At 39.7% G+C, this 14294-nt stretch overlaps 1 protein-coding gene across 3 annotated transcripts in view; it reads left to right on the top strand.

Moving 5' to 3' along the window:
- Positions 1-14294, top strand: part of ap2b1 (adaptor related protein complex 2 subunit beta 1) — a 172398-nt gene that overhangs the window by 45962 nt on the left and 112142 nt on the right. For all 3 annotated transcript variants that reach the window (XR_004416089.1, XM_033045970.1, XM_033045971.1), the window contains exons 10-14: positions 993-1108; positions 2729-2894; positions 3603-3701; positions 5546-5805; positions 7609-7807. Coding sequence is in view for 2 of the 3 variants with exons in the window: in XM_033045970.1 (XP_032901861.1) it covers positions 993-1108; positions 2729-2894; positions 3603-3701; positions 5546-5805; positions 7609-7807 (840 nt within the window). In the remaining variant the exon portion in view is untranslated. The remainder of the gene's footprint in view (positions 1-992; positions 1109-2728; positions 2895-3602; positions 3702-5545; positions 5806-7608; positions 7808-14294) is intronic.

Below are 14294 nucleotides of genomic sequence, written 5' to 3' on the forward strand. Positions count from 1 at the left end.
TGAATGCCTGTGGATTTGTGGCTGTGAATAATTATAATGATTATGCTCATTATTTTTATGAATATTAATAATTTTTTACATGAATGAAATGTAATGGCTTTCCCAGATTTAACGGGTTTGCTGTCACTACAAAAGAAAGTGCAAGGTGTAGGTAGACAGGAATGACTAAACAATTTGGCTCAGATCATTTTGCAACAATGCCAAGAGTTACTCAATTGTATTTTAAGATCTAATGACAACATCCATTGCTTATTGGTTATTGCTTAAGCATATTGCTTAATTTGGTTTGTGAAATCATATCATTCAAATTTTAACTTTGAGGTGTTGAGAAGCTATAGCAAGCTAAGGAACAGGAAGCAAATAAAATGTCAGATACTGGAATCTGAATCGAAAACAGTTCTGATGAATAGGTCTTCAACCTGAAATGGGAACTGCTTTCTCTTGCCACATGCTGCTTGACTTTCAGTTGTCTTTTTTTTTTTTTTTGTGGCTGCTTTGCAAACTCATATTTGTCTTTCTGATGTTTTACTCATCGTATGTTCACCAGTGGTCATGTTTTCAATGACACAACTGAAAAGATTGCTTTTATGTTAGCTTTTGTGACATTTCTCTGTTGCCCCCCTCCTTTTCTGAGGTTGTTAACTGATGCTGGCAGCAGGACCAGTGCAACGTCGAAGCTTTATCCCAGCAGTGGTTCTATTGAGAGTGCTAGCAAGTCACTGGACAACGATGCCTACCCTGTTCTTGCGTGACATTCTTGGAATGCGCACCATTTGTCACTGATTGTTTTAACATGATTGCTGATAAATTGTAGGGTATTCAAGAAAATGCTGCTGACTATTGAAATATTTTTCCATGGTTCTCCCTTAAAAGTGCACTTTTTAAGATGTTTTTTGTTATCCAATTTTATTCTAATGTGCTGCCTGATTTACAGAGCTGTTGGACATATTATTTGAAATTCAGTTGTAACAAACGTTCTGTTCATGTCCTAGCAATCAGCCGAACGCTGTGTCAGCACTCTGCTTGACCTCATCCAAACCAAAGTCAATTATGTTGTTCAGGAGGCGATTGTGGTCATTAGGGATATCTTTCGCAAATATCCTAACAAGTAAGTATGGAGGATGGAAACTGGCAAGTGAATTCTTAAGTTTATAGCAGTAGAATTAGGCCATTCGGCCCATCAAGTTTACTCCGCCATTCAATCATGGTTGATCTATCTTTCCCTCTCAACCCAATTCGCCTGCCTTCTCCCCATAACCCTGTTGCCCATACCAATCAAGAGTCTGTCAATCTCTTCCGTAAAAATATCCATTGACCTAGCCTCCACAGCCTTCTGTGGCAATGAATTCCACAGATTCACCATCCTTTGACTAAAGAAATTCCTCCTCATCTCCTGTCTAAAGGTACATCCTTTTATTCCGTATGGCCTCTGGTCTTAGACTCTCCCACCAGTGGAAACATCCTCTCCACATCCACTCTATCCAGGCTTTTCACTATTCTATCTATAGGTGGTATGGTGAATATTTTTATGACAATGTTCAAGAGCAATTTGTAAGTAGTTTAATGGAGGTGTTTAATACTCTTATCCAATGCTTATGTTTGGATTTCTCATGCTGTCATTAAGTGTACTATTTTGATGTTGTCAATTTTGGAGCAAAGGCAAATAGATTCCAAATGGAAATTCGTGAAGTATTTAAAATTGACAGGTGACTTATAACATACCACATGCTCTGATTTTCATGTCAATCGTCTTGTCCGGTTATAAGTGCAAACTCGGCTTGAATTTGTGTCATGACTGAAATGGCAGCAACACGTGGAGAAGATGTCTAGGCACATGCTCTAGTGTAGAAGCATTAATATTTGTTTATTGAAAATACTTTTGAGTACTTTTCTCAGAGCTAACATTCTGTGACCAATATTAAGAATGACCATACATACAACTACATAGAAATAGTTACACTCCAAAGAGCAAAGTCACCAACAATCTGCCGGAGTTTCAGAGATCAAGTTTTGACACCTAACAAAGGAAAACTCAATCCAACCAGTCAAAGGCAAACATTCACCAAGAATTTAAATATACGTCCTCCAAACGAAAGGGGCTTTCTTTATCAAAATGAGGCCAAGAAATAATGGGAATAGAAAACAGCTGCAGGAGTAGGCCATTTGGCCCTTTGAGCCAGCACTGCCATTCACTGTGATCATGGCTGATCATCCACAATCAGTACCCCGTTCCTGCCTTCTCCCCATGTCCCTTGACTCTGCTATCTTTAAGATCTCTAACTCTCTTGAAAGAATCCAGAGAATTGGCCTCCACTGCCTTCTGAGACGGAGAATTCCACAAATTCACAACTCTCTGGGTGAAAAGGTTTTTCCTCATCTCTGTTCTAAATGGCCTACCCCTTATTCTTAAACTGTGGCCCCTTATTCTGGACTCCCCCAACATCGGGAACATGTTTCCTGCCTCTAGCGTGTCCAATCCCTTAATAATCTTATATGTTTCAGTAAGAACCTTTCTCATCTTTTTTAATTCCTGTGTATACAAGCCCAGTCGTTCCATTCTTTCAACATATGACAGTCCCGCCATCCCGGAAATTAACCTTGTGATAACCTCGTGGGAATGTAATATTAAACACTGTACGGTGGAATATACTGAATTGAAATCATCAATGTTTTTACTCAAAATTGGTAAACAACTTTGATGTAACAATTGCATGACTTGATTTGCCAGGTATGAAAGCATCATTGCAACTTTGTGCGAGAACCTGGATTCACTTGATGAGCCAGATGCACGAGCAGCTATGATCTGGATTGTGGGTGAATATGCAGAGAGAATCGACAATGCTGACGAACTGCTAGAAAGTTTTCTCGATGGCTTCCATGATGAGAGCACTCAGGTTAGTCACAAATTAATGTTTCAGTACAGCTATAATCCAGTGATTCAATATAAGACTTTGTGTCTGTGCTCATGGAGAAAAGGGGATCTCCAGGGGGCCAATGTGATGAAAACGTGTAACCAATTGTTCTTTGCTTATCTCTATAATTGTTTGATCCTGCCTTAAATTGGCAGCTTTTGAGGAAGAGGCATCGAATGTTTCTATTCTCACTTCAAAAGGGAGAACGTTGATGTACCTTCTTGATCCCTCAGCAGAACTGTGATCTAGGACACCATGGCTGATGTCAGAAGATCCTTCAGGAAACCGCCCAGCCCTGCTGGTGTACCGGGCCGGGTTCTTAAAACCTGTGCAGACCAACTGGCTGGAGTTTTTTGTGGACGTCTTCAACCTCTCAATACTAAGGTCCAAGGTTCCTATCTGCTTTATATGGACATCCTGTGCCCAAGAAAAGCAAGGTGACATTGGTCACTGACTACTGACCAGTGGCACTCATATCTGTAACAATTAACTGATTTGAGAGCTAGTAATGCCGCATATCAACCCGTACCTTAGTAGGGACTTGGACCCACTATAGTTCGCTGACTGCCATAACAGATCAACAGCAGATGCAACCTTGCTAGCTGGGTCAATCAGAGATGAGATCCAAAAAATTGTAAGGAATAATTCTTTTGATTTTTATTTTTCTCTCCTTCCCTATCCCCGGGACAGGTACAACTGACCTTGCTTACAGCAATTGTGAAGTTGTTTCTGAAGAAGCCGACAGATACTCAGGAGTTGGTTCAGCAGGTCCTCAGTCTGGCAACGCAGGTAGGAAATCCAGATCAGTAGTTTAAGTTTGCTTAGAAATTGTACCAAAGGAAATGCTGTCTCCTGTAGGTTTATGCTAGATGCGTCGGATTTTTAAAGGTTGTTCATTCTGGTGCTGTGGAGCTGTAGCAGGTACTTAAGGCAAAGGTTTGTTAGCTTCCATTGATAGAAGTTTGAATATAGGAACGAGGATTGTGTGTAGGTTTGGTCTCCTTATCTGAGAGAATATTCTTGCAATAGAGGGAGTGCACCAACTGATTCCTAAAATGGCAGGATTGCCATATTGTAAGATTAGATTTGCTACAGTTTAAAAGAATGAGAAAGGACCTAATTGAAACTTAGAAAATTCTGATGAGACTGGATCGAGGATATGTACGAAAGATATCCCACTGGTGGTGAAGTCCAGAAAAGCGATCAAAGTCTACGGATATGGGATAAGGTGGGGAAACACCCAGAGAGTACTGAAACGATGGAATTCTCTACCACAAAATGCAGTTGAGGGCAAATCAATAAAATATGCTCATGTATTTAGGTGTATGTAGTATGTATTTAGATATAGGTACAGAACAGATTAAAAGGATCAAGCGATGTGGTGAGAATGTAGGACCAAGGTAGTGAATTTAGATGATCAGCTATGATCACATTGAATGACAGGTCAGGTTTGAAGTTCTGACTGGCCAAATACTATTTTATTGTTATTTAAAGGCAGCCATTTCATCCCGGGAATCAACCTGGTGAACATTCCCTAAAATGTGTTCATGCAAGTATATCCCCCCCCACTACAGAAGAATCTGAGGGCAAATTTATCCAATTTGGGGGGAAAAAATGTTACAATTGTAGATAATATCATTGTATAGTTAGATATCAGCCCATTTGAGCACATCATTAAAATATTCTGATCATTAATGAAAATGACTGACTGTTTTACCAAACTTCCAATCATTATTCAGATTGTGACACCATTTTAAGATGAAAGTACAGGTTGTCTTTTACCAATCAATTTGCGTTCTGCAAACGAGAGCAATCCAATTATTTTCACATCTTTGCTCATTTTTTCCATAATGTTTCATCTGACAGTATTTACCCTACTTCTCATCTTACACTGGCTTCAATTTTATGAATAAACCATAACATGCAGTCAGTTTTTGATACCTTTTGTTCAACATCAACGTCAACTCCATTGAGTTCCCCTTTTCCTTATTTAATTAGTTTTTATTAAACAAAACAAGTTAAACACCATTTGCCATATTGGCTGCCTTTTGTAGTCTTCCCTGTATTGTTAAATTGAAGTTTTTTTCAATTAGCCCTCGATTCTAAATTTTGTAACACATAACATGTTTACAATAAATGATTGAATATATTGCCATTTGAAGCATTTAGCAAGTATAGTAGCAGTTATTTAATTCCGAATTCAATGTTAATTTAGCGCATTTTCAAACATCTACACAAAAAGATGCATCACAGCATTTCTGGCTGACCAAGGCACCATTTTAGCCTGATACTATTTACTGTACCTAAAGTGCTCTTATTCAGTAGTACTTGGGATTTGCATAGTACAGGTAGTTCTCTTGAGTCTGCACTGCATTGCTACAAGTCACAGTTCTTGTACATAACTTTTGTTCTTTGAAATAACACGCTTGAAGTGCGTAGTATGTAAATAACATGCTTAACGTAACATATAAAATTTAAATAAAGCAATAGCCTTGTAGGGATTTTCATTTACAGTCATTGTGTTACTTTGCTAAAGAGATAATGATTCATTTGTAGAGATGTACCCATCACCATAATCCAATGTGACAAATGACAATGTATGAATATATATTTTTTTTTTTGTCTGTTCCTAGGATTCTGACAATCCTGACCTCCGTGACCGTGGCTATATTTATTGGCGCCTGCTGTCCACAGACCCCGTGGCTGCAAAAGAGGTGGTTCTGTCCGAAAAGCCGCTGATCTCGGAGGAGACTGACTTGATCGAGCCAACGCTGCTGGATGAACTCATCTGTCATATTGGATCCCTGGCATCTGTTTATCACAAACCACCAAATGCATTTGTGGAGGGTAGCCATGGAATCCATCGCAAGCACTTGCCATTGCAACTTGGAGGGTTAGTAGCAATGAGAGCACTGTTATAATAGACTGGCTTTGTCAGACAATTTAGAGACATAGGGTTGTACAGCATAGAAACTGGCCCTTCAGCCCACCATGCCCAAGTCGATCAGCAAGAACCTTATATAATAATCCCTCTTTATCAGTTTTCCCTGTGCAGGTGATTCAAGTGCGCAAACACCACACCATCCCACCCCACTGACCCCTTCTGACCCGCTTGGGTCCAGCTCGTGTCAAGACAATTATGGATACATTTTGCCAACTTGTCCTGCTCCACAAGGGTTCAAACCTTCTGGACCAGTCTCCTCCATGGAAACTATCAAAGACTTTATTGAAATCCATGTAGATGGCATCAACATACTGCGCTTATTAATCCCACAGAAGAGCCTGAACTTCCTCCCAGTGTACATTTATACCATCAAGATCATGCAAAAACTAATTGATGTTAAAAAATAATGTAAAAATCACAATTATTACAAAACTGCCCAAGAATAATTTAAATAATTTAAAGTTAACACAATTGATGTCAATTAGTTGGAATGTAACTGTCATTCAGCCTTCCCACTATTCAAAAGAATGGGGTCACATAAACTGGCCATAGTTCAGTCAGAAAAAATTTCAGGGTAAAAACTGAGGAATGTCTAGAAATTGGTGTCACACCACTGGATTCATGGACCATTCAGTATGAGACTGCAGTTAGAATTATAGGCGTGAGGATTTCTCAGTGGGTTTAGAAGTTGTGAACTTTGCGCATAGTTATCTGGGAGACCCAAGCTTTCTGTCAGATAGGCGGAGAAACACTATCAAATGCACAATTGCTGATGTTTCTGAAGGAAGTGCAGGCCCAGGATTTCATAGTTGGTGACTCCAGTTTGTCTAGGCTTTACAGTAACATTATGATGTTCCATTGCTTAACATTCTTCACTGAAATTCTTCAAAAGCTGTAACTAGTTCAGCAAAAGATCACTCGTTTGGTAGACTCGTTAGAAATAATTTTCCACTCATATGGACAGGAAAGGTTTAGAAGGATATGGACCGCATTTAGGCAAATTGGACTGGTGTAGATGGGTCATCTTGGTTGGCATGAACAAGTTGGGCTGTAAGCCTTGTACATGTGGTGTATGACTATGACTCTAATTGTTGCTGCCTATCCCTTACCCACTTGCTTTCTTGTGTTTTGATGAGCAGCAAATGTGATATTAACTGTTGGTCCAATGTTTGGTAAAAACTGTTTTTAAAGTAATTTTAAACATTTGTACCATTTTAAAGGCACTAAATAAGTGTAAATTTATTACAAAAGTATGTTATGCCCCCATAGAGGCCATCAAATATTCAATAATTGCATTTAGTGCACAGAGGTTGACATTGAGTCATGTTATCTTATAAAATGTGACCAGAAAGCTAAGACATCACTGAGATTCTCACTGCCTTCATTTCCAAAACTTGGCCATTCAATATAATTTGCACAAATATTATTAAATACCCAAAACATGTTCTGCTGTTACTGCACTGTTAACCCCTGTACATTTTTACTTGCAGTTAGATGCACCACACAATAGTCTGTTGTATATTAGGCTGTGACAAGCTGCAATTATTGGAAGGATTATATCTCAAACAGCTGACTAAATGATATACATCTCCTGTCTAGGCAATATATGCTCCTAGGATAGAATAGTCAGTATCAGATCTGATACAATCTGCACTGTCGCTCCTTTCCTATGAGACTTCACATGCTGCTAATCTGATCTAGTGTTTTCTTTGAGAATGGATATTTTTTAAAGCTGTCTTTTTTTTACCCCAGATGTGAGCCGGACAGTCCAGTTGGGCCAACAACCACAGCAAACTTGACTTTGGAGCAGCAGCCTCAAGTTATTCCATCCCAAGGTGACCTTCTGGGTGATCTCCTGAACCTTGAACTGGGACCCCCTGTCAATGTACCACAAATGTCCTCGATGCAGATGGGAGCTGTAGATCTTTTGGGTGGTGGATTGGACAGTTTGGTAAGTTATTTTATTCAACTTGTTTTTTGCAAAAAACAAACTTCTGATAAATATTTGACCATTGAAAAACTTACTTCAGAAAGGAGATATAAAAGGCTATTTCAAGTGTAGGAAGGCAGATGAGTTTTTAAACCATTATTCCCACGTTTTAAGTCAGTAGTTTTAATGTTTATTTAACATGTGTGAGAAAGTGAATACAGGTGAAAGCTCTCTTGTCTGGTGTTCTTGGAACCTCACTGGTGTCAGGCTACAACAAATGCCTCTTGGTCATCTGCTGGGGAGCTGTTTTTTATTAAATTGTAGACATTAGTGGGGTAGTGTCTAGTGGGGTACCGCAAGGCTCGGTGTTGGGACCGCAGCTATTTACAATATACATCAATGATTTAGATGAAGGGATTCGAAGTAACATTAGCAAATTTGCAGATGACACAAAGCTGGATGGCAGTGTGAACTGTGAGGAGGATGCTATGAGAATGCAGGGTGACTTGGACAGGTTGGGTGAGTGGGCAGATGCATGGCAGGTGCAGTTTAATGTGGATAAATGTGAGGTTATCCACTTTGGTAGCAAAAACAGGAAGGCAGATTATTATCTAAATGGTGTCAAGTTGGGGAAAAGGTGAAGTACAACGGAATCTAGGGGTTCATCAGTCAATGAAAGTAGGCAGTGAAGAAAGCGAATGGCATGTTGGCCTTTATAACAAGAGGAGTTGAGTATAGGAGCAAATAGGTCTTTCTGCAGTTGTATAGGGCCCTAGTGAGACCACACCTGGAGTATTGTGTGCAGTTTTGGTCCCCTAATTTGAGGAAGGACATTCTTGCTATTGAGGGAGTGCAGCGCAGGTTTACAAGGTTCATTCCTGGGATGGCGGGACTGTCGTATGCTAAGAGAATGGAGCGGCTGGGCTTGTATACTCTTCAGAAGGATGAGAGGGATTCTTATTGAAACATATAAGATTATTAAGGGTTTGGACACATTAGAGGCACATTACATGTTCCCGATGTTGGGGGAGTGCAGAACCAGGGGCCACAGTTTAAGAATCAAGGGTAAGCCATTTAGAACAGAGACGAGTAAACACTTTTTCTCACAGAGAATTGTGAGTCTGTGGAATTCTCTGCCTCGGAGGGCAGTGGAGGCCAGTTCTCTGGATACTTTCAAGAGAGCTAGATAGGGCTCTTAAAGATAGCGGAGTCAGGGGATATGGGGAAAAGGCAGGAACGGGGTACTGATTGGGGATGATCAGCCATGATCACATTGAATGGTGGTGCTGGCTTGAAGGGCTGAATGGCCTACTCGTACACCTATTGTCTATTGTATACTCCCTGGGTCATGTCATGTTCAGAGACTGCCTGCAGAGATGGTTGCCAGCTAAGATTGCAAAAGTTGTACTGGTAGGTTAAGTAGCTATAGATTAGTACAGATTTTAGATGTTAGTTGGAATTAGTTAATTAGTACAGATCTGTGTTGCAAATTCAAAACATGCTGAACCAGAGAGCTTCAACCTGTAATTGAGATGCAAGAAACACAGGTCAGAAATATGTGGTTTTCTCTAGTTATAGGATTAGAGATAAGCAAATTAACATGTTTGTCTGTTGTAAATTTGTATGCAGGTGTGCAGAAACCAGGCACCTTAAAAGTGACAGGAAAGTGGAATTAACTTTACATGATATTTAAATAATTAATTGGGTAGCTGTTAATAGTTATTTAACTGCTATTTGGAGCATTACGTCAGTTTCCATTTTATAATGCGAAGACCATTGCATCTTCTGTATAATCTCCTCTCACCTGACATGCTTTAAATTGAGAAGAAAGTAGTCATATTTCATAGAAACGGACCCCTTGGCCCGACTCATCCATGCCGACCAGGTTTTATTACTGAGCTAGTCCCAATGCCTGCAATTGACCTATATCGCTCACAGCTGTTCCTTTCCACGTTCCAGTCCAAATGCCTTTTAAACATCACTATTACAGCTTCCTATGCCAGATTATTCTATATACGCACTATCACTACCAAATAATTTGCCCTTCAAGTCTCTTTTACATCTTTTCTCTCTCACAAACCTGTGCCTCAGCGGAGAAGGACAGGGACTCGGCTTTCTAAGTTCCAGGCCAAGAACTCTTCCTATACAGCCACTCCTTATAACTGAAGCCATCATGTTCAGCATTGACAATGCGGGCTGAAGGGCCTGTTCCAGTGTTGCATTGTTCTATGTTCTAGTCATAAAAACAACCTTTGACTACTACTCTGTTCTTGGTAATTAGCTTTATTTTATCCATGCTCCTACAGCCTCTTTTATTCCATGTTTTTTTATTTCTTGTTAACATATCACAATGCACAGTTATGCACCTTTTGGAAATGCATACAATACATCAACTATGGTTTACTCATTGACCCTCTCTGTTACTTTGTTAGTGGGCTAGATGTACTTTGCTTCAAATAAATCCATGCTGTCAGTCTGAAGAAGGGTTTCGGCCTGAAACGTTACCTATCTCCTTCGCTCCATAGATGCTGCTGCACCCGCTGAGTTTCTCCAGCATTTTTGTGTACCTGGCATTTTCTTATCTTGCTAGTGACTTGCTAGCTAATTATGATCCTAGAGATTATTTTGAGAGCTTTTCCTTGGAGGGCAAACCAAAGCTCTAATTTCTGAATTTAGCTCTGCACATTATTTGGAGCAAGTGTTTAATATTTGCAATGTCTGCAGTGCTCAACCACTCTTGAAATTCGATAAGATGGTGGCCGGTAGTTTTGCGATAGTTAGAATAGCCAGCTCAGCAGTTTTAATATTACAAATTAATTTTCCAGAGTATTATTCATACACAGTAAAAATAGTTTCTATTTCCATATTTCTTCTGGTCGTTTCCTGATCTCATTCTTCTAATCTGTTTTTAACTATCTGCTGTGATGTTTTTATCTCCCAAGGCGCATGATATGCTTCAGCAGTCGGGGCATTGTGTGTAGGAGTCAGAAACTGTCCCACTTTCATCTTCCTCTTTCTGCAATTTCTCTTCTGTTTTATCTGTTTCTTTTATCTGTTGCTTAGCTCCCAATATTTCCATATTGCTTCCCTAACTTTTGTGTATTCCATCTCATTACGTAATAAGGTGAAAATCAAGCATTGGGTTGCAGGAGGTGGACGGAGGGCTGACTGTTAAAGGCTATACAGGATTAGATAGTTATGAGAACAAAGAACAATTGAGCTCTGAAATAGGCCCATCCACCCACGATGTCTGTGCTGAAAATGAAACTAATCCCTTCGGCCTGCACATGATCTATATCATTTTTCCTGCATAATCATGTGCCTATCTGAAGTTCCTGCACACCTCCTTTGAACTTTGCCCCACTCACCTTGAACCTATCCCCTCGTCTTTGACATTTACACCCTGGGTAAAAGCTCCTGGCTGTCAGCAGTATCTATGCTTCTCATAATTTTTTACACTTCTATTGGATCTGCCCTCAACCTCATTCAATGCTCTAGAGAAAACTATCTAAACATGTCCAACCTCTCTTTATAGCTAATACCCTCTAATCCATGCAGCATTCTGGTAAACCTCTTCTGCACCCTCTCCAAAGCCTCTACACCCTTCCTATAATAAGATGATGCATATTAATGGGGTCATACCAAAGTTTTGTAAAGCTTCTGACTCCCACACAATGCCCCGACTGATAATGCATACCATACGCCTCAACTACCACTCTAGTTGTATTGCTACTTTCGGGGAGTTACGGAACTGGACCCCAAGATACCTCTGAAATAGGGTGGGGAAGTATCAGGCATTTGGAAGGAAGGAAGCAAGCAAGTAAAGAATTATGACCTAGGTCCATGTCCCATGGAGATTTTATCTGCCAGGCCATGTTTTGCCATCCAAGTTCAGAGAGATGGAATGTGGTCACTGGAGTTTGCAAGAGAGGGTTTGTAGTCTCGGGTTCTCTGATAATTTGGCAGCATCTCAAAGGAATCCCATGGAATACTGAGAAGTAATTGTCTTATTGTAATTGTTTAATGAAAGTTAGATCGGAATGGCACAGTTTTGCACCCCAACCTCCAACTCTGCAATATCAGTTTAAATTGTTGAAATTCTAAGGTGAATTAATATTTGTTGTAGAAAAACGACAAAGATTTTAATCATCTGTAATTTTCTGTTTTTTTGTTAACAATTGTGACTAATTGGAAAACGTATGCTTGCCCAAGGGTACATAGTTTATTTTTAATGTTTGCCTTCACGTTCAACTTCAGATGAGCTTATTTCTGATGCAATGTTCCATTTAGTTAATGTTTAAGAAGGAACTGCAGATGCTGGAAAATCGAAGGTACACAAAAAAGCTGGAGAAACTCAGCGGGTGCAGCAGCATCTATGGAGCGAAGGAAAAAGGCAACGTTTCGGGCCGAAACGTTGCCTTTTTCCTTCACTCCATAGATGCTGCTGCACCCGCTGAGTTTCTCCAGCTTTTTTGAGTACCTTCCATTTAGTTAACTTGTCTGCAGGGTTAGTTCTATTCTTTATGGGTTGAGAAAAAAACATCATTACAAGGTTTGACCCTTTGCCTTAAGATAATACAATTCAATCAAACCCTATATTTTTTGATTGGTTGGGGGAAAAGTTATTAAATCATTTAACTAAATCGAAGGGCTAACTTTGAACTATTGCTCTGCTTCTCCCGTGTACATGATGAAAATTGCAAAGATGGAACTTTACTTTTAGTCCTACATTTGATTATCAAGCTGCTTAAAATGGTGATCAGTGCTTGGCTGATTTTAATTTTGAATCTCTGATTTTAATTTTGAACCTTAGCTGTATTTTTGGGTTAGCTGGGCAGTGCTCCGGCATCTTCAGTTATTGCTTGATTAGCAGGGACATAATTGTGGTTTATATTTTCCATCTTTGTTTACATAACTGTTCTTGCATGACATACATGAAAAGATTATTGTGTGCATGTTGGCATGCAAATAATTTTCTGCATTTGTAGTTTGGCTGTATAAATCTATTTCTTTTAAATGGAGTGTCAGATGTGTATGAGCTGAGAACAGAGATATAGATACAACAGCAACTCAGAGTTGATCCAGTGCTGTCTGAATAGAGTTTGCATGAACTCCCTTCGACCGCATGGATATACTCCATGCTCCAGTTTCCTCCCATATCCCAAAGACGTGATAATTTGTGGCTAATTGTCCACTATAAATTATATCTGATGTAGGTGGATTATTGGAGAATTAGGGTGGGATGAGAGGGCATTGAGTGAGAGCAGATTCCAGGAAAGTAAATTGGCCAAGGGGATTGCACTGAGAGCAGGCATTGACATGATGGGTCAAATGGCCTCCTATGTTGTAAGGAAATATAAAGAGACTGTGGTAAGAGTAACCCAGACTTGAGAGAGTTGGGATGTGTAAAAAATAATGAAAGAAAGAATAAATACTGTGGCCCAAATTTATAGGAGTGGCTCTCCCTCCACAGTTCAACCTTTACAAGATGATTCTCGGACACAAGCTTTATTACCTTTGAATAGGGAACAGGTTCATGATAGTACCAAGCTTCTATTTTACTGACATAAAAAAAGTTTCTGTGATTTATTTCCTTATTTCTGTATCTGATAAAATTGGAAAGTGATTGCAAAATCTTCCATTGATCATAGTCATAATATGTTTTTGCTTGCTGCTTGTTAAAATCTGTTGTCACACAGAGCCATATTTAATTATATCTTAGACAGCTTTGTACTACATTTATTGTGTGTGGTGGGGGGGGGGTCACTGTAGATTTCATGGGCCAGTGAAGAGTAATAAAAGGTATACTAAAAGGAGTAATGCATGACAAAAAATATTGAAATTATAGTTTGAAAAAATAAAGATGAAAGCTGAGGCTTTATAAGGCACTGGTCAGACCGCATTGTGAGTAATTTTGAGCCCCATGTCTGAGGAAGGATGTGCTAGTGCTGGAGAGGTCCAGAGGAGATTTACAAGAATGATCTTAGTTCTTGGGTTAACATAAGATGAGCATTTGACAGTGCTGGGCCTCTCCTAGCTGGGGTTTAGGTGAGGAGAGACCTCTTGAAACTTACTGAATAGTGAAAGGCTTGGATAGAGTGGATGTGGAGAGGATGTTTCCAGTAATGGGAGAGTCTAGGACCGAAGGTCATAGCCTCAAAATAAAAGCACGTTCCTTTAAGAAGGAGATGAGGAGGAATTTCTTTAGTCAAAGGGCAGTGAATCTGTGGAATTCATTGCCACAGAAGGCTGTGGAGGCCGTGAATGGATATTTTTAAGGTGGAGAAAGATGGATTCTTGATTAGTACCGGTTGCAGGGGTTATGGGGAGTAAGCAGGAGAATGGGTTTCTGAGAAGGGGGTGTTGGATCAGACCATTGAATGGTGGAGTAGACTTGATGGGCCGAATGGTGTAATTCTGCTTCTATCACATAAACTCATGAAATGGATCAGCAATGAACAATAGTCTGAAAACATGATAAATTAATGAAGAGGAAACAAGCCACATA

The sequence above is a fragment of the Amblyraja radiata genome, chromosome 28 (genome assembly GCF_010909765.2).
Source record: "Amblyraja radiata isolate CabotCenter1 chromosome 28, sAmbRad1.1.pri, whole genome shotgun sequence".
NCBI lineage: Eukaryota > Metazoa > Chordata > Chondrichthyes > Rajiformes > Rajidae > Amblyraja > Amblyraja radiata.